The following is a 23,956-nucleotide window of genomic DNA, read 5'->3' as shown; positions in this document are numbered from 1 at the left end:
TTCATACAGGATTATGAACCTCGGGGTTTTCCTCTAAATGTCTGCTCCTTGACAAGATTGACTGTGATATGATAGGCTCTGTGTCCTGAATGTTGACCAGCTAGCAAACGATTTGAATATCTGCATAATTGTTCATGACCCTCCAACTTATTACAATTATATAATGTTTTAAATGAACCTTCAGTGTAAATCAGGCTGAAGAGAGGCTAGAACTCATAGGATAATTTTATGTAAGTTTCATGACATATCCTATTATGTCATGAAACTTTAGGGTTTAATGATTTTTTTCTGTTTACAATGCTATTTCATTGATTTTGTTTGTATTTTGACCTTATATTAGAAAACATTTATGTTTTATCAAATATAAACCAATATACTAAATATATATTGAATGTGCTGAATGTGTCTTTGATTGAATTCAATAAAAAAAATTCACGAAATCCACACAGACAAAAAAAAATTAAGCAAATTATTTATGTGTGTTAAAGTGAAATAAAATGGGTAACAAATATTCAGCAAGACCTTTTTTTGTAAGCAAATTATAATATTTCCTGTGAAAAAAGCTGTCTTGCATAGCTCAGGTGACATTTTGACAAAATCTGGAAAGCCTTAAAATCTTAAAGGTTCGGATTTCTTCTTCTTTAAACTGACTTTAAGTTCTTTCCATCGATTTTCAATTAGGTTCATTTAGGTTTGGTGAATGACTAAACCATACTTGGCAGCTTTAATATCTTTCTTTAACTATGTGTTTGGCAAAATTCTCCTGGTAGAAAATGTATCCTTATTTCATCTTTGGATTCTTAGAAAGACTCTCCTGGAGCATTACTGTATTCATCCTCCATCAGTTAAGTGAAATTTGTCAGTACCTTAAGCTACAAAATAGCCTCTGGCCATAGTGCTGTCACTTCCAAGTTTTACTGTTTCTTTGGGAGTTTTGTGGTGATATGTAGTGCCATTCCTCATCCAAACACATTGTGTGGAATGAAATTTAAGTTCAGTTTTGATTTCATCTGACCAGGCTCTGCATTCTACTGAATTGACCAAATGTTCTGCATTAAACTTCACATGCACTTCAACAGATTTTTTTTAATTTTTCATTGCAGCAGCAGTTTTGAATGAGCACACTAAGTGTGTTTGAAGAACACGTGGTTAAGTGCATTTCTAAGTAAAAAAAGAAAATAAAAGCAGATTTTTAAATTCCGACTCTTGCTGACCCTCTCTCTGAGTGATCATTGGCTCTTAGGAAACTTTTCTGTTTCTGATTTTTTCTGAAATCTTGCAAAGAGCACTTGGTTGTTGCTGGTTTTATAGTGAGACCATGTTGTTTCTACTTCCAGAATGTGACTCCAGCTGTACTCAGTGGAGCATCTAGAAGTTAAGAAATGCATTTTCTACCAATGCCTTTACAACAATAGGCTTGAGAATGTTTTGTCTTTTACCGTGATAACGAGAAACCTTTTTATTGACCATTACTTTGGACTGGAGATATATTAATTTGAACTAAAAAAAATACACAAATGTGTGTGTATTTTTTAAATAGAGATACATTTTTGGTTTAGATGCTTTTTTTGTAGCTCATTTTCATGTTAAATACTTTGTGTACAAAACACCCCGTAGTTATAGATAACATATTTTTTTGTTTTTAACTTTTGTTACTTTTTTTATTTTTCATTGGATTACTTTGGTTTTTAATGACATTTTTCTGACTTTCTTATTAATATTAATATATAACACGTCACCATGCTTTTACATGGGCTGGGGAAATCCATTTTTTTATTAACATGTCGTGCTTTTAGATTATGTTTAACTGTAACAGAAATCCATCTTGGCATCGAGTAGCTGAATATATTTGCACATTAAGTTCCAGCTATGTTGAAAAGTTAAAGTTCAGAATGCATATTCTAATCTACTGAATTATATTTGAACTTGTAAAATTCATGGCTGCAGAAGATCAAAATACCAGAATCAAGACATGCGTAAACTTACTTTGTATCTTATTTGAATTACAAATGTTACGATACTGAATAGCGCTTCTATTGCCTTTAAAGAGATGATTGTTGTATTTGTTTCAAAGGTAATGTTGAGTTTTTGCCCTCTTTCTGCTATGACTGTAATGCACTGCTGTAAACCAGAGGTTTATAATGAACGGAGATTCTCCAGGTGTAGCAGCATGTTGAAGCAATCCCCTAACTATTTACTTAGCATTCAGCCACACTCCCTGTGCTTTACTCACATGTCTGGACTCATCAGTCCCAGCTGTAATCAGCAGTGTTCTGACAGGAAAACAGGGGGTGTCTAGAGGGACGTGAAGTTAACTCAAATGAGAGGCCAACGTAAACAGTGACAGGGCCAATTTCAGTTCCCAATCTCAGTGCAAATGGAGGTGAACAGGGGAGCACCGGGACTTAACGAAGACATAGCACCATCTGATCACAACACCTCAGCTCGCCACCAGTGTGCCAGCGGGTCATGATAAAAGGATTTGGTCCTGACTTTAATCTCGAAGAAATGAAAGAAAAAGTTGGGTGAGGGGAAAGACATAAAAGAGGTCATCAAACAATTTATTCAATCCCTTTTGAACAAAGCCAGTACACAACGCTTTGAGTGGCTCTTTGAAAAGAAAAAAAAAAAAAACAAAGTACAGCACTGGGAAGTATCAATGGGGTTCTTTTTATTTGTTTGAAATATCAGGCAAAGTCAACATTTGTGCAGTAAAGGTCACCAGGTTGCTCTCAATCCAAAGGTAATTCATGGCCGGTGATAAAAACTGAGCAGTTTTAAAGCAGAGTTGATTCTCAATTGCTAGATCTTGATTTAGGGATCTTCAAATGTTTTTTTAGCACAATTTAGATGCTTTATTAACAGTTTTCATTTTAGATTTTTATTTACATGTTTGGGCACTAAAAGAGCTGAACATTCAGGACACTTATTTAAACTTTTACAGGTACCATTCGCTGTGTATTTATATTTGAATGTGACATTTGGTGGGAATAGAGAACATAAAGCTTTTGCTGATTCAAGCTCTTCTGAACATGATTGTCCTGTAGAAGCAGGAAAGGGGGAAAGGAGAGGAATGTACAAGCAGAGTTCACAGTAAGTCTGCTGCAATTTCGTGTGTTCTGTATGTAAGGGCAACAGAGGTTATGCCAAGCGAAAATGAGCAGGGCAGAGCAATCAGCTGAACGACTGTGCAAGCCAAAATGTGCTGGTCTTGCAGTGAAATCAAATTGTTTCATATCACCTGACGTTCGCCTTTGGGGAATCAGAGGGAGATTTGTGGCTGCGTGTGGTACTTCATTTACAGATGAACCAAAGATGCCCCTGACAGTTCTGGTTAGTGTCAAGCATGTTTTGGTTGTTAGCAGCCAGTACTGTCGGTAGTGTAAGAGATATAAGGAAAGGAAAGAAATGAAATCCTGTTGAAAACTTGACTGGATGTGTCTACTGTCTACCTTTGATACTTTTTAACTGCATAATAGTAAAAAGTGACATTTTGAAATGAAACATGGTTACCTTACAATGAGGAATAAAAATATATGGAGAAAGTCCTGGGTCTGAATCCCAGTCTCGTGTCTTCCTGGCTGGAGTTTGCATGTTCTCCCTGTTTATGTGTTGGTTCTTTCTGGGTACTCTGACTTCCTCCCATAGTCCAAAAACACTACTGTTATATTTATCGGTCTTTCCAAAATTCCCTGTGGAGTGAGTTTATGTGTGTGCATAGTTGTTTGTGTTGCACTGTAATGGATTAACAAACTATCCAGGCTGTGATTTTCCTAATATTTTGAAAGGGTTTGTTTTCAATTGTAAGCAGAGATAGTGATCAGAGTGAAGTCAGTTCTTCTAGTGAATTAGTTTGCAGTATATTAGTAAGAGTAACGCTGAAATGTGTTGTTGTTGTGTGAAGATCTGGGCCCACTGCAAGTTTCTCTAGATTGACAACACACCGTGATGCCGTCCCTGTAGTCATAATGGAAGTTATTTGTCCTACTAACAATTACAATTATTTAAAAATAAATAAATAAAAATAAAATACCAGAATCAAGACAACATCTTCCTTGTTGTAAACATTTGGTCATCTCAGAAACTGTGTTCAATGACCTTATTCTTTAGTTTTAGATCATTATTTTTGCCATATGCTCCTATTAGTGCTACATATAGAATCAATAACTCTTTTATGCTGAAAATGACTGTTCTTGAGTGCTGAGTAGGTGGGTGGAGGGTCATAATGAACTATTGTATTTTCCATTATTTCTAATGGAAAAAAATGTTTTCAAAGAGAAACATTTGTGATATAAACGGCATAGTTGAGCAAATAAAATAACAAGTTCCAAGTAAAGAATTCAGTTCAGCAGGATTTTAAAGAATGTCTCAAGCTTTGTTAAAGAGGTAGAGGTAATATAGCAGTAATGTAATAAGAAGAAATTGTGTTTCTTATTATTAACAAGAAATCTTATTATTACATTAGTTCAAAAATGTACTTTTTGATTTCTGTTTCCGCTCATCCTTCCAGGGTTGCAGCGGTTCTGGTGCCTATCTCCGGCAGTAATTGGATGAAAGGCAGAGACACTCTGGCCAGGTTGCCAGTCCTTCACAGGGCAACACTGAGACACACAGGAAATAAAACTTTGATTTCACACACTTGTAGTGTTCAATTAATCTGAAAGTCATGTTTTTGGACTGTTCAAGAAAACCTGGAGAGAACTCACTTATACGCTGAGAGAACATGCAACCTCCATGCAAAAACACTCCTGGTTGGGACTGAAAATGGACCTTATTTCTGCAATGTATCAATGCACCCAGCTGAACCATGGTGCAACCTTGACTTGTAGGGTTGCAAATATACCAGTAGTGCGGTATCTTTGCTTTCAAAAGTCTTTTCATCAAGTACATTCACAGACTAGCTCTGCAGTGCATATTTTCCACCTATATGCCTTGAGTTTTGCAGCCTCCAACACAGAACTGTGCCAATTAGAGCCTATAGCACCTCGTCTCAGCTGACATAATTCACTTAACCCTGAGCCTCCTGCTGACAGGCAGCATCTGTTTACACATCCATCATCATGCAGGCTGCCACTCACTGTCCTTCAGATGGTGTTAAAACAAGGCGCCTCCCACCACACCCCACGCAGAGCTCTCTGACTCCCTGTTTCCATGGAAATCTGCCCTGAGAAGTCTGTGCATCTCTCAGCCCTGAAAGTTCCCCAAGTGGGATCCACTCGCAGAATACGTTGCTGTCAAAGAGTTGTCATAACAATAATCAGTGTCTTATTTGATCCCACATATAAGAACTTCAGCAACTTTCAAGTGCATCATTTCCCCCCGTGGGATGCACAAGCTACCTGTGTGAGAACTAAGTTTTTAATATGGCACACAAAATAAAGTCTAAATGTGGAAAACTTTTACAGATGGATGTCATTACTCCAGCGAGGCAGTCTTCCTATACCTTCTGAATCACAATACATAAATACTTTTCTGAAGTGTCCTGATTCGGTGAAATTTTATTTTTACATCAACTCGTATATCAATGTTGAAATTAGGTCTCTTTTATAAACATATTGAGCTTCTTTTTTTTTGCATATGTTCTCAACACAATTGTCCTATATACAGTGCTATAAAGTAGCATTTAGAAGTGATGATATAGTGATAATAGCAGTGGTGAGCAGCTGTTCTTTCTTAGTGCAGTCTCACAGTTTCACTAAAATATAGTCGTCTGCTGTGCTCAGCTCCTACCTCACTGATAGTTTGTATGTTTTAACCTTTGCTCTTCCACCGACAGCCATGAGCCAAACCATGTGTTATTTATGGTGCATGGATCGGACAATGATTTAACACAGTAGGTTATTTGGAGGAAGTGTCGTCTTTTTTATCCCCCTCTCCACTAATGAAAGAGCACATTCCCGGTGATTTACGTTCAGTCCAAAGAGCCGACCTTGAATTGTGGTCCTGAGCCCTGTTGGAGCCCACATGTGGCTTTATGAACACTGTATATTTATTCATTTTACCACTCCTTTCAGTCCTTGTAAGCAGGGCCATTCTTTCTTCTTGTTGTATTGCAAAAAAATGAATTGTGTTGTTCGGAGTAGAATTTTAATGATGTGGTTTAGGCAGAGAGCCGAAACAAAACGTTACGTTACCAGCATCATTAGCATTTCCGTGTCACGTGATGTCTTCCAAAAGGTTTTCACTTCAAACATCTCCAGCTCTTATAAATGTATTATGAAGTCATTGTAATAGTGCTTGCATTCATCTGCTTTTAAGGGCCATCGTCATTACTGACCTTCATTAGCCTCCATTAGTGAGCAGCAGGAAATGCAGCAGTAGGGCTGGAAGTCAAAAAGAAAAACGACTCTAGCCGTAAAATAGAAAACTCTCATTCTGTCCATGAAATGGCATGGTGTATAATCATTTGGTCTAACTGAGACAAGGCAAACAAATATACAAAATGTTTTATTTCTGAAAAATATCAAACTACACAAAAACTCAGTAGATAACCTCCAGTAAACGTTTCATTTTCTGGATATGAGTAGAGGCAGGCACACATTTGGATAAACCCATTCAGTTTCAATTAAAGAGGAATAAGACTACTGTACATAACACCATTACAAGAAAAAATATTCAACCTATTTGAATAAAATTCAAGAACATCAGAATTAAAAAAGAAAACTATTTTTTAAAAACGGGTAAGAATGTTTAGCAGTCATAAAACAACATCTACAAACATTTAATACCTAACTTTAAAATCTGTTTTGAAGTTCAGCCCCACAACTCTCATTCATTTTTAGCCTCAAATAGTTTAAAATCAAATCAATATGAAAGCAAAACTACTAACTCTGAAAGAGCATTGCCTTTTTAGGGGTTTTATTACAGCTATTAAGCTAGGCAAGGTTGTTGTTATTGTAGCTTGTGTTAGTGACCGTAATGTAGTCAATTATAATTCTGTTTGTTTGATGCAGAACATTACCACTGCGTCCCAATAAACTTCAATTATTCAATTATTCCAGCAATTCAATTCAAAAAGTTAAACTAATATCATATTCATTCATTACAGACAAAGTAATAAAAACCTATTTAATCTCTCAGATAATTATAATATTAAACGGAAACAACAAAAATATTTTTTAAACACAAATCTATATAAATATGTCACAGCACACCTACACATAGGTTGGACTGCTGACATTAACAATGTTCAGCAGGCAATAAAGGGAAACCCACACTGCTAAAGAATCTTACTGCTAATGTAATATTGTTTCCTAACATAATATGTAAAGTTAAGTGGAAGGAAAATGTTTGGTACCAAGTCATGGTTCTCATTTAAGCTAAACCACATTGTGAATTGAAGAGGTTGAGAGACATCTGACCTAAAAATGGTCATGGCATGTAGGTTGATCGCCTACATACCATGACACCAGTGTTGTATAAAGTACTGAAATCTCAGAGTCAAGTAAAAGTACAAGTACCTCTCCAAAATATGACTTTGGTAAAAGTCGAAGTCACTGACTGAAATGTTACTTGAGTTAAAGTCTTAAAGTATCTGAAACTTCTTGTACTTAAGTATGGAAATTACTGTAAAAATGGATGTACTCAAGTAATGTAATGAAAAGTACAAGTAAAAAGTAAAACAAAGCAAATGCAGTTTGAATGACATTTTTTATATTTTGGTAAACTTGTCAAATACACTTAAAATAATGTACACAACCAAGTGCAGGCAAAATTAAACCTGCTAATAGATATACCTGCAGGCATCATTTAGTTAAGAAAATTAGGTGCTTTACCTATAGCACAAGGTTAACTTAACCTGCTTTACAACTGAACCAGCTTCTTAGTAAACCCTCCAGGACAGAAAATACAAAGTTTTTGTAAGCCTTAAGTTTTCCCTTCAAGTAAGGTCAGTGCTGAAAATGAGAAAAATAAATAGTACAGAAAATGCGGCCAACATGAAGAAAAAGAGCTGTTACGATTACTCTACTTCACAAATCAGTGAATCAGTCAATGCTACAGTCAGTAGGTGGTGCACACAACTGGTCATTATGCAAAAGAAAAAAAGAATTGGGAGGGAAATGCAGCTTATTGGCATCTGTAAACCTGGTTTTGAACTTGCATGCCTTTCCTATATTCGTTAAATTTAGTCTAAATTGCTATCGCTATGGCTTCTGTCCCCCTTGAACAGAGGAGTCTAGGTAGCCTGCTACAGTCAACATTAGGCCCAAGCTAAATACACCACGTGTGGAACTGAAACAATGCCAAACAAAGTTCATTTACGGTCAACGTTTCACAATACAGTAGTGCCTAGTGACCAAGCTATAGTTACTGAAACAGGAGGATTATAACCATTTCATAAGAAGTTACCTCGATGTATTTCTTCAAGTTGGACGGGGAGTTTTTGTAAGATAGAATTTCCACATCTTCGGGCAGGAATAACATAAACTGCATGCGGTACGACGAATCTTTAACACCCACGAAAGAGTGTATTGTGTTTAAATAAGGCCAGGGGCTCTCATCACCAGCTGGTGGTTCCCCTGGAGCCGTGTCCGACGTAGTTGCAGTCGTTGTGGTCTCCGTCTCCTCCTCCATGTGGCTGCGGCTGATTGCGAGACTTGCTTTGTGTTTAATGGGAGAAGCGAAACAGGTGTATCCTATTGGAGGTGATGAACAAGCCCAGGCAAGCAGGCTACGGACTTTGTTCGGTAGCCTACTTGCTACTTGCTAATCAGTAGGTGGGATCAAAACACTTTGTTTCTCTCTCTCGCTTTTTTGTAACGAGTAACTAAACCACACATTGAAAATGTATCGGAGTAAAAGTACGCAATTAAGTTCGGAAATATAGTGAAGTAAAAGTGAAAATCATCAAAAATTTTCATACTCGAGGAAAGTATGAAGTACTCCAAAATATACTTAAGTAAAGTAGTGAAGTATTTTTACTTCGTTACTATACAACACTGCATGACACACTGATTCACTACTTCACATGTAAAAATCTAGACACAGTGCATTTACATTACAGTACTAGAACATACTCTTCAGTGGATCAACAATGTTTTTTTCTTCAACTATTTAATCCACATTACGGTAGAATTCCAACATTCAGAAAAATTCAGGACAAAAGATAGAAACCGCTTGAAAGATGTGTTTAAAAGCACCTCGTAATGCAACACGCAGCTATTAAGTCAGTCATAAGTCTTTGTTGAGTTGCACTGCTGCATTACTACCTACTTTAATTCCTGTCATCTATTTATCAAAACACTAAACTCAGACTACTTAATGTATGAGGACTACAACAGTAAATAGGTTTTTCATGGTCAGGGATTTGCATTTAAGAATTCAAGTGCTGCGTTTAGCAATGTGGACGTTTTCAAATCTAATCCTCGGCTCCTGTAATTGTTTTAGTCAGTTTTTCATTCAGCAATCATATGTGATTGATTTGGAAAGGTGCCACGTTTTCTTTGTTTTCTTGTTTTGGCTCATTTGCCGCTCATTGTCAGTGATTCAATTAAAAACATGTTGATTCATTCTGAGCCAAACATGTATTTTGTGTCAGTAACATTGTCTCAAACCTTCCAAGCCTGACTTCACACACCAGTCCTCTGATGATATTCCAAACAATTTTCAGATGGTCGCCGTTTGGTCTTTGGAGAGACTCCTCAAGCACGACTTTAATCTCAAATCACTGCCTGCCCACTCGTCACCTCCCCTTCCCCAGCAGCTGCTCTCTCCTGCCCAGTCCTGGAGGAATGTAGTTCTAGCTAAAACCCCGTTTTATCTCTTACCACAACAACTTAAAACATCAATGGAGCGGAGCTCAAAGCCTAATACCTTCACTCTCGAGCGCTTTTCCTCTGATAAACCTCACTAGCACGCCTGTGCCTTGTATTCCTACAAAGAGTCAAGTGGAGGAGGATCGGTTTTGCAGAGTGCAGGTGTGGGTGGTTTCAGGGAGAGAAGGGGAGTGCAGCTGGTTGGGGTCAGGCTCGCTCAGTGTGCTGAATGACTAATGAAAGGTTTATGGTGGCGCAGCATGACTGCCTAGTCTGAATAGTGGGCTGGAGGAAGACACGCCTTGTCTGGTTTCTAGCTCCCTCCTGGACTGTCTCTGGTTAAAAACGAAGATTTAACAAGTTCTCGCCGAACATGGGGTCACAAGCCTTCTCTTAACAAGCTCATTATTTCACATTGTTTTTGTCCTTTGCTCCTCCTCAGAGGCTGTGGCAGGGAAAAGAAATATTGTTTGATGTATATGTCTGTAAGGGAGCTGAATAAGGATGTTTGAGAGGAACGAGCACTAATGGATCCACTAATGATGTGCCCCTTGCTTATGTGGATCCTTGCAGTAATGCTGGGCTGTGTATGAATATTCAGAGGCTTTTGTCCTGCAAAGAGAAGTGGCTGCTCAAGGTTGTTTTGAAGGGCAACAGTGGGACATGACTCAGAACTTGAATTTGCTTTTTAATCACCTTCTATCATCAAATTTACAGAGTATTTTGAAAACAAAAATAACAGCATTTGTTTTTTATTGATTAAGTGAAAAACTGTGTTTTAATGTGGATAGGGTTTTTTTTCTTGTAACTGATTGCATTAAATGCAGAGCTATCAAATCTATTCAATTCAGTTTGCTTTTATTTTTTGCTTTTATGCTAAATAAAGTCTCAATGTCTAGGGATAAAATCAAAGTTTTAATAGATGAACTTTTATACTAGTAAAGCACATGAGTGGCTCCTTGTAGTCAAGATGGGAGCCACTCAATATACTGGGTATTTATTTACGTATGTATCCAATAAAAAGACAAAAAAATTATTTAACAAAGTTGAAGTTTTTGGTATTACCCCAAACATTAACTGATCTGGTGTGGTTAGAAAACATTATTTTTGAAAGGTAGTAGCTCTCGTATTTGATAATAGTATCAATGTGTGATGCTGGTATCATTTGAGGGCATAGCAAATATTCACCATGAAAGACAAAAATAAGAAAGTGCATTTATTTAATTAAAGTGTTGTGAAAACAAATTCTCCTTCACAGATTTATTGTTGACTGTTTCTTGTAATATCACAAGCAGTTACAAACAGACCATAATATTAAAACTACTATAATTGACTGTTGAGATGTTTGCTTTTTATCTGAAAGGTTGTGTTAGTTTTGTGACAGATATAACCAAGTTACCTATTGACCTCATGGTTGTATCTTGGAGTGATTTTGGTAGGTCGGCCATTCCTGGTAAGTTTAGCCAATTTTTTTTTTTTACTTTTTGCAGACTAAGACATGTCAACAACTTTATTTTTCACCTTGAATTTCTTTACTACTTTAGTAGTACAATATGTTGCTTCTTGGCGTGTTCTAGCCTACTTCCTGTTGTCATACAGGTTCTGGTTCAGTCATTTCTTGAGTTTAAAGATCTGACAGTATTCAAGCCTGGGTGGGATTGTTAAATTTCATTAAAGATGCAATTAATACCATTAATTCATGATTTAACAAAATATCAATTACATTTGTATACAGCACAGGTGTCAAACTCCAGTCCTCAAGGGCCGGTGTCCTGCAGTTTTTAGATGTCCCACAGGTACAAAACAGTGGAATGAAATGGCTTAATTACCTCCTCCTTGTATAGATCAGTTCTCCAGAGCCTTGCTAATGACCTAATTATTTTATTCAGGTGTGGTGCAGCAGAGGCACATCTAAAAGTTGCAGGACACCGACCCTTGAGGACTGGAGTTTGACACCCCTGGTATACAGGGTTAGTTGGGTTAATTTGTTTCCCAAAGCAGATCACGTGTTTAAAACATTTCAGCCCTGGGTGTCATTCTGTTTATATAAAAACAATATTTGGGATTCTCTGAGACAAGACAAAGCAAAGGATCTCTTCAAGGTTTAACTTGAACAGATTGAAATGATCATAAGGTTTATTAAATATTTGTTTTGGATCTTACGCTATTTTTACGCTTTTGTTTTTGTTTTATTTTTGAATAGACGTATTTCTGTATTTTTATATATGGTTGCTTTTTAAGTTTTGATAAATTGAAAATGAAATGAAAGTAAATCCCATCATGCTTTAAACACAATTTGAATTTAATTTAATCATGATAGATATTCCTATTTAACAGGTTGTTTTTATATTGGCATTCATCTATGTCAAAATAACATAGATTTTGACATATATCTATATTGATCTATATCTATATTATACTGTTCTAAAAGCATTCAGTTAGAACAATATAATTTTTGCAGAAAAATATTTTGTATCTGCTTGTGTATGTGAATTTATAGACATTTTTTGTTTCACTCACTGTTAAGTTTCACTTCTGAACAATTTATTACTCTTTCACTGCACAGCGGTGAAAATCAATAGCATAGTTATACTGAGTAGAATTGAGTGAGTGTGAAATTGCAATCAAACGGAAACTATTAGAAATCATCATTCTTTTTAAAATTCATTGAATTAGTTTGTTGTATTACTATTGTTCCATATTTCTAATGTATTATTTAAAATACCACAATATGACATTTATCTCACAAATAAATGGATGTAAGCTTCCAGACAGCAATGTATATGATTTCTAGATAAAAATATTAAAGTCTTTAAAGTTTATACTTGGATTAAGTTGTGGAAACTATCAAAGAGAATTCCCAATCTCTCTTAAAACGTGGAAAAAGGGGCTAGGCACAGCACATTTTAATAAAAACCAGTTAAATCAGTGGAGATTTCAATTACCACTTTAATGGGAGGCTCAAGTTCAAAACCCATGCATGTTTTAAACACTGTCCCTGTTTGTGACTACAATGGGCTCCATCAGTTCATAACAGCAGACACATAAAAAAAAAGACTCTGCTATCGCTGCTCTTTAATGTGCTTCCCAGGCGATGGTATCTTGGTTGTGATAAATATTCATGGATTGCATGTGCGGCGATGTAATTTGAAATGAAAAATTCACATCCCACATGTGCCGCCAAATAGGGTTCGGCGATTAAATAATACACCAGCATCCAAACAAGATCAGACGATGTCAAAGCCTATCAACTCAGACCACAATTCTTTTTTTTCTCTTTTCTGTACTTCTCGTTCAAAAGAATGAAGACAAAGATTCAACACACATTGCCACACAGCAACAGCAAGCTTGGTGGTGCATAGTAATCTAAAACAACACTGAACCAAAGCAACATATTTTATTCCCACCCCACTGAGGCGTGTCTAAGTTTGAGTTAGGGTTGTGCACATCTCATCACTTAAGGGAGGTTTGTGGGCTGCATCAACAGACCTCCTCTCCTAAAACCCCCTCATGCAGGTTCCTATCACTTCCACCCTCAAATTGGAAGTGACAAGCCACTCAGGCAGAGGTGTCTTCAACTCCCCTTCCCCACCTTCCCTGCCCAAATCAACAGCCATGCAGCCCCACTCACAGCTGTCAGTTTGATTACATATCAGCATGATGGGAGAACCTTAGGAAAGAAGATGTCCAGCTGGAGACGGACCACTAAACACATCGTCTGTCCTTCTGCAGCGCATCTGCCAATACACATCGCACCTGTCCCAAAAACAACACAAAACTCTTTTCTACATCTCCATTGCTCTCCCACTGTCCTCTGGAAATTTATCAAGCTGCCTCTTTATCCACTCTGTTCAGTAAATTACATCTTTTCGTATTTTCTTACAAATTTATTCGATTCTCCACGTTCGGTCACTATCCTTTTTTCAATTTTTTCCTTTGTTTCTAGACATTGAGCACAGCTAAGTTTCCTTGCTTGTGCAAGTTCATTCCTAACACAGCATATTGAACTACCTATCTTTTACCTGTGTAATAATCAGGCTGTCATATTTTATTATGATTTAAACGGAGCGATGTAAAGTAATGGGAAGTACTTAATTATTGGAGTTCATGAACTCACAATTTTGCATGGGCCAGTGAGAGAAACTCACAGTAATATAATAATGAATGAAAGTATTATACATCACTGTGTATGCATAAAAATGTAGTGTAACATTAAGAACACAATAATTGTACTTGTTTAAGAAAAAAAACAACATTTATGCCCACTTCTTCAAAAATATTTTCACACTGATTATTGCAGTGGTAATAATGCAAGACAAATGATAATTATACAAAAAAAAACATAATACCAGTTAGATTTAGAAGTGGTTCTCAAGTAAAGACGCTTTTGTTTCAAAATTTAATACATGTTTACTTCAGTTTCAAAATGGCAATAGAATGACGAATGATTCTCCCATTCCTGGTTTCTGGAAATATAAGTATTTCCAAACCATAAAATTAGTATTTCTATTTAGTGAGGAGGAAAAGAGTGTTAGTCTTCTAGGTAGCTTTCTGGCAGTGCACACATTGTTGTATGCAACATATAACAGAAGAAAACAGTTTTTTATATTTAAAAATACTTTACAATTTTAGAGGTTTTGGACATGTAAATGTTTATAATCTTGGTAAAGCTTGACACCGGTATCCGCCCCATCTCTTAATTGTTTAGCATATGGATAAAAATGCTTAACAACTGACATTTTTGTCATTTTTTTCCTTGTGTCTCACCAGGAATGAGCTCTCCGCGGCAGTCCAAAGAGGTACGTAATGACTCTGTTTCTCCCAACACACAGTCACATAGGTTTCTTGTGACTTGTTATCTATCGGAGGGGGAAAAAAGTGATTGTCAGCCTTGTACCTCTCAGCGAGTCTGATAACATCTGTGTCGAGATGCTGACCCTACACTGTCCCTGCAGTCGCTTTACTGAGTAGACAATCCCACTTTACCAAGGGCAGGTTCCTTTCTTTCTTTCAGTTTTTTTCTCTCACAATAGGAGTTTTTTTTATTATTATTGCTTTTATCTATACAGCATCCACACCAAGGATTTGTTCGGTTTCATAATGTTTGTTGCAAACAGGAAAGTATGACAATAACTATGGAGAGAGCAATTCCTGATTTTCCATTGAAGCTTTAAGAGCTGATGCAATAAATACTTTTCAGATAAATCTGTACTTTAAAACTAATCACTAAATATTGAGATTGTTGCATAGTTACTTTGATAAATTACATACTGACAATTTACAACTTAAGACTTAAATGTATAAATGAATTATTTGAGATTTTTATTTGCCTTAATAGAGTCATAAGCCAAATATATTACTTCCTATAAACATTTCAAAAAGAACTTCGCTCTCCTTAAGAACTGTGTTTTTTAAAAGGTGCATAAAGCCATCTTCATCTATTTTTGAGTGTAGGATTTGACAAAATCACCAGTCATTAAAGAAATAGAGTGGCTACATTTGGCACTATTGGGTTGACTGCTTGCATTTGGCCTCTAAAGTATACAGTTTATCTTTTCAGGGGAAAAAATACTTAACTTAATTACAACTCAAAACGTACTGAGTATCAGCAAACACAATCACATTTCCAAGATTGCTGTTCAGGCTTGTGCGTTAGAGGGAGGCTCATTCTCCCCTCATGAAACTTGTTCAGCTCAGAGATGTTCTCTCAATGCATGGTGCGTTATTGTTTTGTCTCTGCATGATCCACATCAACAGAGGATTTGTTGTCAGTTTTTAAGCTGTGAGGAAATATTACTTTGTTTAGGTTCATTGTTCTGTCTCAAGCTGACAGACAGTAACAAAAACATTATTTTCTGAGATACCCTTTTTTAAATATGTCCTCCTTTCTCCACTATCAGTTTAGAGTGTTTGTGATAAACACAGATTGTAACACATCTGGCTGCTACTCAGAACTTCTTGTTTTAACTCACTAAATTTTGTGATTTGGCACCAGCTTGTCTGTCATTATGGTCGATAAAATGTATTGGATTTGGGCAACAAATCTGAACAGTTCTAAAGTAATTAACTATTAATTAAACCGGTATTCAAAGCAAAAGTCAACAAAGTTAATTGGAACCTTATTTTATTCTTCATGATCTTTAAGTCTACTTGGTAAGTTGAGTTATTTTGTGACTTTTTATCAATGCAATAACTTCTCCAAAAGTTTTTTCCTGAGGTGTTGTCACCGTGGTATTTGTTCACTAATATTCTCTAACAAGCATGTTTGGTCTTTAAGATGCATTCATTATTTTTAGTGTTGTCCAAACTTTTTGCAAAGACAGCCAAAATCGGTAAGTTGAAAGCATTCGGATGTCATTTTTTTCCATATTAAAACACAAAAATTATTTTATTTTTAATTTTCATATTTCTTCTTGCTTTTACCTATTTTAATCCAATTAAGAAAACAACTAAGTATTGCAGGTGTTTGGCTTAATAAAAGGAAGTCATATTGTTTTCCAACTTTTTGGGTTTTGTTTTTGTTTTAGTTTGTTATGTAAAAAGTCAAGCTACAAGAAATACGGTTGACAAAAGAAACATCATTTCCATTTGCTGGAAGGCCTAATTTGTGCCATTCTTGTACTGCGGTCAGGGGCCACACAAAAATATCCCAAGGGCCCCATTTTGAACAGCCTTGTTTCATAATATGCTGACTTGTCCTCTGCTCTTCTAATAAAAACAACTACATATTAGATATCACATTAAATAAACGGTTGCCATGATGATTGGTCCTTTGAGCCACATGCAGTTAAGTGTTCAGATAGTTCACCAGTAAGAGAGAGAGTGAGTATGTTTTACTTATAGAAAATTCATCAACTAGGTTTTATGGGCTCTCAGCTGACCCTTCTCCTTTTTCTGATGTATTCATCAGCAGCAAGGAGACTTACAGCACAGCAAAGCCTAAAGAAAGGGATAACTTTCTGTGTCTAGCTTGACTTGCACATTAAACAGACAGGGAGGAAACACTCCCTATTTTTCTCCCTTTATATGTCCCTGCAGATGAAAGAATGTGGCCTTTTGAGTCAGAAAGATGAGGACCGGTGATTTATGATGGCCCTGTCACCTTGTCTGTAGTAAAACTAAAATTATACATCTAGTCCATTGGCTTAATGATGTCATTACAGCATTTAATTGAAATAAAATGTCAGAATGTGTGATGGCCTTACCCGTCGTCTGATGATAATCAGGCAGTAGATGATTCTAATTTACATTCCCCATTCAGTGTTTATAAGACATTTATATGATGTTACAGCTCCGTTTATTGATAGGTCACGGATTGCATTGAGCTCTATGTGACATTTGCAGTTCACAAAGTTATACCTTTGTTTAAGCAGTGGTAAAACAGCACCATCAAGTGACCAATTTGAGAATAAAACCTGGGATAGACGTGGGTTTTTTTTTGTTTGTTTGTTTTTTTTTCAGACAAGCACACTCTTGCATGCTTATTCCCATTTTTAGCACAAAGTGTATTTTTTTTGTTTCGTCTCTCACGTCTGCTGCTTTTTCATTCCTTCTGTGTTGTCATTGTCTGATCAGGGCCTCCAAGCTGCAGAAGCCAACCCCGTCTCCCCAATGCAGCACCCGAACGTTGAGGAGAGCAAACAGAAAGCTACCACTGTCTCCCAGGAGCAGGATATAGGTACCCCTCAAATCACCAAGAGACAACGCAAACTACTGAAAACAAGTCCTCAGATCACTCACAGCAAAAATGTCTCCCTAACATCTCTTCCTGGTTTTTCTGCAAAAGGGAGCCTAAGTAACCTCTCAAGCATCTTAGAAGCGCGGAAGCAGGTAATGAAGAATATGTGTGCAAAATATAAAAGCGGCATCTCAAGGACGATCACACCGGATCATGTGAAATACATATATGTGGAGGAGAAATACAAGGTATTGTACTGTGAGGTGCCCAAATCAGGTTGCTCCAACTGGAAGAGGACCCTTATAGTGTTGTCGGGCAAGGCGTCCAACCCGGACAGCCTTAATCATGAACAGGTACACTATGGTGGGTACCTCAAGACGCTGAATAGATTCAACCAAAAAGAAATAATGCACCGTCTCCAAACCTATAAAAAATTTATGTTTGTCCGTGAGCCCCTGGATAGGGTTGTGTCAGCGTACAGGGACAAGTTTGAGAATCCCAATGACTACTACCACAATCTGTTTGGAAAACCCATCATTTCAAAATACAGGGTGGCCCCATCTGCAGAAGCCCTTAAAACTGGCAATGGGGTCACATTCAAGGAGTTTGTGCAGTACTTGCTGGATGGCCACCGACCGGTGGGAATGGACATCCACTGGGAGCAAATGAACAAGCTCTGCCACCCTTGTCTCATAGACTATGACCTGATCGGCAAGTTTGAGAACATGGGGGAGGAGTCCAACTTCCTGCTGCGAATGATTGGAGCACCGGACAGCCTCAAACTACCTAGTTTTAAAGACAGGAATCCAAAAGACGTGCGGACCTCTAAAGAGATCACAGAAAAGTACTTTTCCCAGGTCAGCTTGATGGAGAGACAGAGAGCATACGACTTCTACTACATGGACTACCTGATGTTCAACTACTCCAAGCCTTTTAATGATCTTTACTAATCTATCATGTGCCATGGATCTTTAATCAGTAACATTCCACATTTACATCTCTACCATAGTTTTAATCTTAACACAAATAACAATTTATGTGCATCATTTGGTTCTTTGGACCCCTGCAGAGATCAAATATTTGGATTTAACAAAACCTGTTTTTTTTCTTGGAGGGATTTTTCCACCACAGATATCTTTATCATAGTATTTAAGTTGTATTAAATTGTCCAACTAATCAGTGATTTAAATAAATGTGCAAACACAAACAAAGTGATAGAGTTAATAGACTTTAATGTTAGTGTGAGTCAAGTAGGCATTGTAATAGATGTAAGGGAGTGATGGGCAACAACATTTACAGTGAAAAGGGTTAAACAAGTCTTAATATCAGACAAAGAGGACCTGAGTAAAGAAAAAGAAAGCAGTTTTTAAATAAGGATTTCATTTAATAAGGTAAAAAAAAAGGCATCCAAACCAACATGGAGGTTGATTTGGATAAAAAAGTAATCACTGCTCTTGTTAAATCATGAATTGACTGTGCTGCACCCACAGCTGATTACTGTGAGAGCTGCAGAATCAAGATTTAACTCTCATAGAACCTGTTTTACAACATTGACATGGCTAAAAGAAATATCTCAAAAAGTAATACATCTTTCCCCAATCTAAAAAGAAAAATCACAGGAGAACAAAGCTAAAGTGAAAACTAATGCTCTCCAAAAAGAGCACAAAGGTACGTCTTACATTGTCTTACAATACATTCACAGAAATGGAAATGTTTGGGAAAATATTCTCAAAAGAGATTAAATGAAACAAACTATTTGAAAGTTCTGCATACCGTTGCATTACATATAGATAATAACCTTTCGGAATATAAATATCTTACTGTGGCTGCTCTGGGGCCTGAATGACTTGCTGTAATTGTAATTCTGCTCTGTTGGAAAATCCAGAAGTAAAATGTCTGCTCAGTTTGTGGTCTGCTCAAGGGCACTTGGGTAGGAACATTTATCAAAGTTCACCAGCAACTCCTCTGGCTCAAAACAAAAAAGGTTTTTCTTTCTACTTTCAAGTAAACTCTTGAAAGTAGAGTGAGCTCTCCAGAGTTTCTCTACAAGCTTAACAAAAAACAATTATATTTATAAGAAACGTTTGTTGGCTGCTTTTTTGTTCAGTTTTGCAGTTAATTCATGATTTGAAAAGGATTTTAATTACTTTTTCACATATGGCCAGGTTGTATTTCTGCGTTGTTTTTCTTCAGTTAATATTTTCTGATATTAGAATTAGTTTGACAAGCAAAGACATTTGAATGTGTCAAAAAAGCATCACAGCTATGTAACTTTGAATTACTACCATTTACTTCTTGAAAAAAGTTTAATTTCTATTAGCCTCAGTTTTTGAAAATCAACTCTTTTTATTTTGAAATTTGAAATGTTTTTCCATATATTATGTGACTTACAGTAGGTCAGCCATCAGTATACCTCTGTATATGAGTTCTAATGCAGATCATTTGTGTAAATGGCTTTACTAATATAAACTATAACAAACTTATACTCTTAATATTAAGAGTAAAAAAAAAAAAACTTTAAAATGTGTCAAATGCTGCCCGCTTGAAAGCTGTGTGCACTTATTGTAGCATTTTTATACTTCTAACACAAACATAATGTATATGTAGTCTAACTCATAACTGTGCTGTGGGTCCGCCGTCACCAGAGGTTGTTTCTGGAGGTTGTTGGTGTAAATGCAAGGCATCTCTATATTTGCAAGGTAAAAGTTGTTGTTGCCAGTATCCCTGTATGGTGGTGGTGCTGACTTGCCAGTCAATCAAATCCCTCAAAATGAAATGAGCAGCATGCTGTTGTTATGCAGACAAAACAGTTGCAGCTGATTTCAGTAATGTTTTCCTTGAAATATTGGATGTGGATGAGGAAAAGATTGTGGCCAGACTTCACCATCAGCCGCATTAAATATCTCCTGAACAGCTTTCACTTCCAGATCTCACGCCGTCCGTAGCCCTATTTATATGTATCACATGTAATCTTCACTTCTGTACAGGCTTCTTTCTGACTCTACTGGGTAGAATTGTATAATGGGCATTCAGATGACTATATATTTTTCTATGTATTTCTAAAATCCATGTGAATATAAAAAAAGGTATATTTAGTGCTTCTTGGTGAAAGTACGTTCAACTCTATTTGATGTCATTTATCTCTCTTTGAGTAATATTAGTGTAGAGTGTTGTGTCACTGAAGAGTTTCTTTCCAAAGTTGAATATCCACCAGCAGAAAACGTTTCTGAAGTCGTAGGAACAAACTGAGCACACAAGATTCTGCGTAGGTGAGATTGTAACAGTTGGTGGTTTAAGGTGCGTTTCCACTGCAGGAACCTTTTCCAGGAGACAAAGTTTTTTTTTACCTTGGTTTCTTCTTCAGAAACAAGGGCCAAATTAGATAACCAAGGTAGAAATATATGCAAAAGCTGTTCTGATAGAGGTGGGAAAAAACTGATGGGCTTTGAGCTGTGGATGCAAAATATTTTTCACAGGTTTTCACAACATATCCCAGCATTCTGTTTCAGTCATCCCAGCTTAACCTCTTTACAGTTAATTTAAAATAATGAGACGGGAGTAATTATTAATGGTGTTTGCAAACCATATAAATTCACTCGCTCTTGTTGAGCATCATGTTAACATTCAAACACATTAATGAAATCATCTAGCTTGGTGGTTAATTGAATAAATTAAATAAACCACAGACTTCTACTTTCAGCCATGTGTGGAAATTGGAGAGTAACATTTTTATGTACGCTGATTTTTAGACATTTTAACTGTCAATGTTACAATACTATATCACATATTTTGAGATGCATTAATTAAGTTACCTTTGGTTTTATTTTAGTTTAGCAGACACATTGAAGCTGGTGCAGCCTTTGAGTCCTGTTAATGGAGGCTTTAAGTTTTAAAACTCAGTGGATTTTGTCCTTTTTACTTTTCTCTCCTTTGATTCACAACAAAATCTGCCAAAGTAAAAGTTGCAATTACAACTTAACAATTGGAGTAACTCTATGTAAACTATAAAGAGTGATCACAATATCAGATATTGTTGTCATTGTCAAAAATAATAGTTTTTATTGTTCGAATTTGAATTTGCTTCCTTTCCCCACACACAACAAGACAGAATCATCCCAGTTCACATAAAATCCATTTTAGTCTCTCATTTCCACAAAGTTTGAAGTGGTGGTACTTGGTACTATAAACCAATATGAACCGATCTGATCTCCTGTTGATGTGGGAAAATATCTGTGTCTCAGCATCAGCGGACATAATTTGTGAGTGACCACAGACAAAATGCACATAAAATGCAAGAATAAAAAAAATTTTTCCAGGAAATTAAGTCCCTCTGGGATAATTCTGGGTCTCATTGTGGAAACGCACCTTTAGAGAAGAAAGCATCTTATTCTGTAAAAAAAAAAGGATATATAAAAGTTTGGAAATAAGCTCTTTAATTATTTAAACTCTGATGTATGATGAGCTTAATTCCACCTCATAACACATCTTGGCTCCTGACATTTTTTAACCCCAAATTAGTTGTGTGTGTGTTTAGTGGATGGCACTGAATGAGGTGTTTAGATCCTCGACACAAAAATGCGTCTTTCACCCTTCTGAAAGTGTATATTATAGAAACACTGCGGAAATACACTGGAGCTGCACTATCATGTCCATGATAATACACCACTGATATATTCCTCACACAGAATGCAACTTTCAGGACATAAAAACACGAAAAGTGCGTTCTGTTTGGACTCGAAAGTCAGATTTTCCAAAGTCGGCAATCATCAAGTAACCTAGCAGGTTCAGTATCTTATACAGCTTGTGAAATCTGCAGATGCTATTGATAACACATTCTACACATTATATATTATTAAACCAGTTGCACTTAGGGTGATGTAAAATATCTATTAGTAAAAGTGTTCCTTTTAGTGGTTTTAAACACTTACGATGGAGAGAAATGCATTGTTATTGTCTTGTATTGCTAACAGTAGGTAGCAACACAGCAACTAGTAAATCCCACTTTTCCCAATCAGTGCGACATCATTCCCAGATCCAAGCTCCAACTTCTTAGACAAACAGAACGCAGCTTAAGATTTACTTTTAGTTGTTGTTGTCATTTGTCTCTATTTGATGCAGGTCACACTACTTAATGTGCACTAACAGTTTCACTCATGCATATTTGCACTTTGTAATCAGTTGCTAAATTACATTTTAACTGTAGAATTAAGCATGGCTTTAAAATTAAGTGAAAAAAATAAAAATTGTTCAGACTGTTGGCTCACTGTGAACCTTCACTCTGACTAATAGCTGAAATGAAGGTTGAGGTCTCTAAATTACCATTTACATTTACATTGATTTAGTTTTAGCTTGCAGGTTAAATTGAAGGGGGAAATGGCTAAATTGCTGACACACAAGACAATAACTTCAAGGTAACAATTTGATATGACATGTAACTGAAAAATATTAATGTTTTTACTCCTATTAAAACCTAATTAATCATTATTCTGCTTTGCCCTTTTGCTCTCTTGAAATGTTTGTGTTGAAAAATGAATAATGAGAAAATGTATTTCTCTGTTGAATACAATAAATTATAATTCATAAAATCTATGCCAGACATTATAACAGGTTTCATGAAAACAGTGTCACCAGAACAATATAAACTTTAACTGGTGTTAATTATATGAACATTTTGTTGAGACATACTTGGCTTCATTGCCAGGTTCTACCTATTGTTGAGGTTTTGGGTGAAATCTGTCCTTTTTGCCAAGCTGTTGCCAAAGCAGTTATTGCATTATGAAAAGTGTTGTTACACTGTTGTGTTGAGATAACTTGGGACAAATTTATCATGAGCATAACTACAGTAACAAGTGAATGTATAACCTATTCTTGGTGCAAATGTGTGAAACTGATTATCTTAAGCCCTTTGCCTTATTTTTACACTGCCTATCTAATGGTGTATTTCAGGAAGACCTTTTTCAGGTGGTTATTTCTGGCTGATGAGTGTCTACTAATAAAACTGTCTTTTAGCATATTCACTGTGTTTTCATTCTTTTATTTTCTTACTAGGTTATGTAAAGTCAAGATTTGTTTCAGGACAATGCATTCTGACAGATTTTATGTGCAATACTGCTGTCTATTCCGTTGACAGAACTAGCATAGTAGATAATTGATAGGAAAGAAAGGTTTTAGACTTTTCAGAGTCATAAACCTTTCCTTTGGGATTATCTATGGTTAGATTGTGAGGTAATAGGTCTGCAGGAGAGAATAAGATGTTCATCTCCCCACCAACACCCTCCAGCTCCTTTCGGTGGACTCCATGTTGTTCGTAAGCCAGAAGTGATCTTTACCCTGAATTCTGGATTTCCCTCAGGGTCTCCTCCCCTGCATGGGATGTACCTGAAAACTCTCAAAAGTTAGCTTTCCAGGAGGCCTCTTATTCAGATACACTAATCACCTGAGCGATTTTCTTTTGATGTAAAGAAGAGACTCAAACTTTACCTCTCCTCCTGAATAACAGAGCTCTTCAGTCGGAGTCAAAGAC

General features: G+C 36.4%; 1 protein-coding gene across 1 annotated transcript in view; it reads left to right on the top strand.

Annotated features, from left to right (window-relative positions):
• The window catches only part of chst8 (carbohydrate sulfotransferase 8), a 175,552-nt gene extending 152,106 nt beyond the window's left edge, over window positions 1-23,446 (top strand). Inside the window, exons 3-4 of the mRNA XM_005796132.3 lie at window positions 14,526-14,554; window positions 17,331-23,446. Of these exons, the coding sequence (XP_005796189.2) occupies window positions 14,526-14,554; window positions 17,331-18,383 (1,082 nt within the window). The 3' untranslated portion in view covers window positions 18,384-23,446. The remainder of the gene's footprint in view (window positions 1-14,525; window positions 14,555-17,330) is intronic.
• The last annotated feature ends 510 nt before the right edge of the window (window positions 23,447-23,956 follow it).

The sequence above is a fragment of the Xiphophorus maculatus genome, chromosome 4 (assembly GCF_002775205.1).
Source record: "Xiphophorus maculatus strain JP 163 A chromosome 4, X_maculatus-5.0-male, whole genome shotgun sequence".
NCBI lineage: Eukaryota > Metazoa > Chordata > Actinopteri > Cyprinodontiformes > Poeciliidae > Xiphophorus > Xiphophorus maculatus.
The sequence above is the reverse complement of the archived record's forward strand: the minus strand, read 5'-3'. Positions and strand labels throughout refer to the sequence as shown.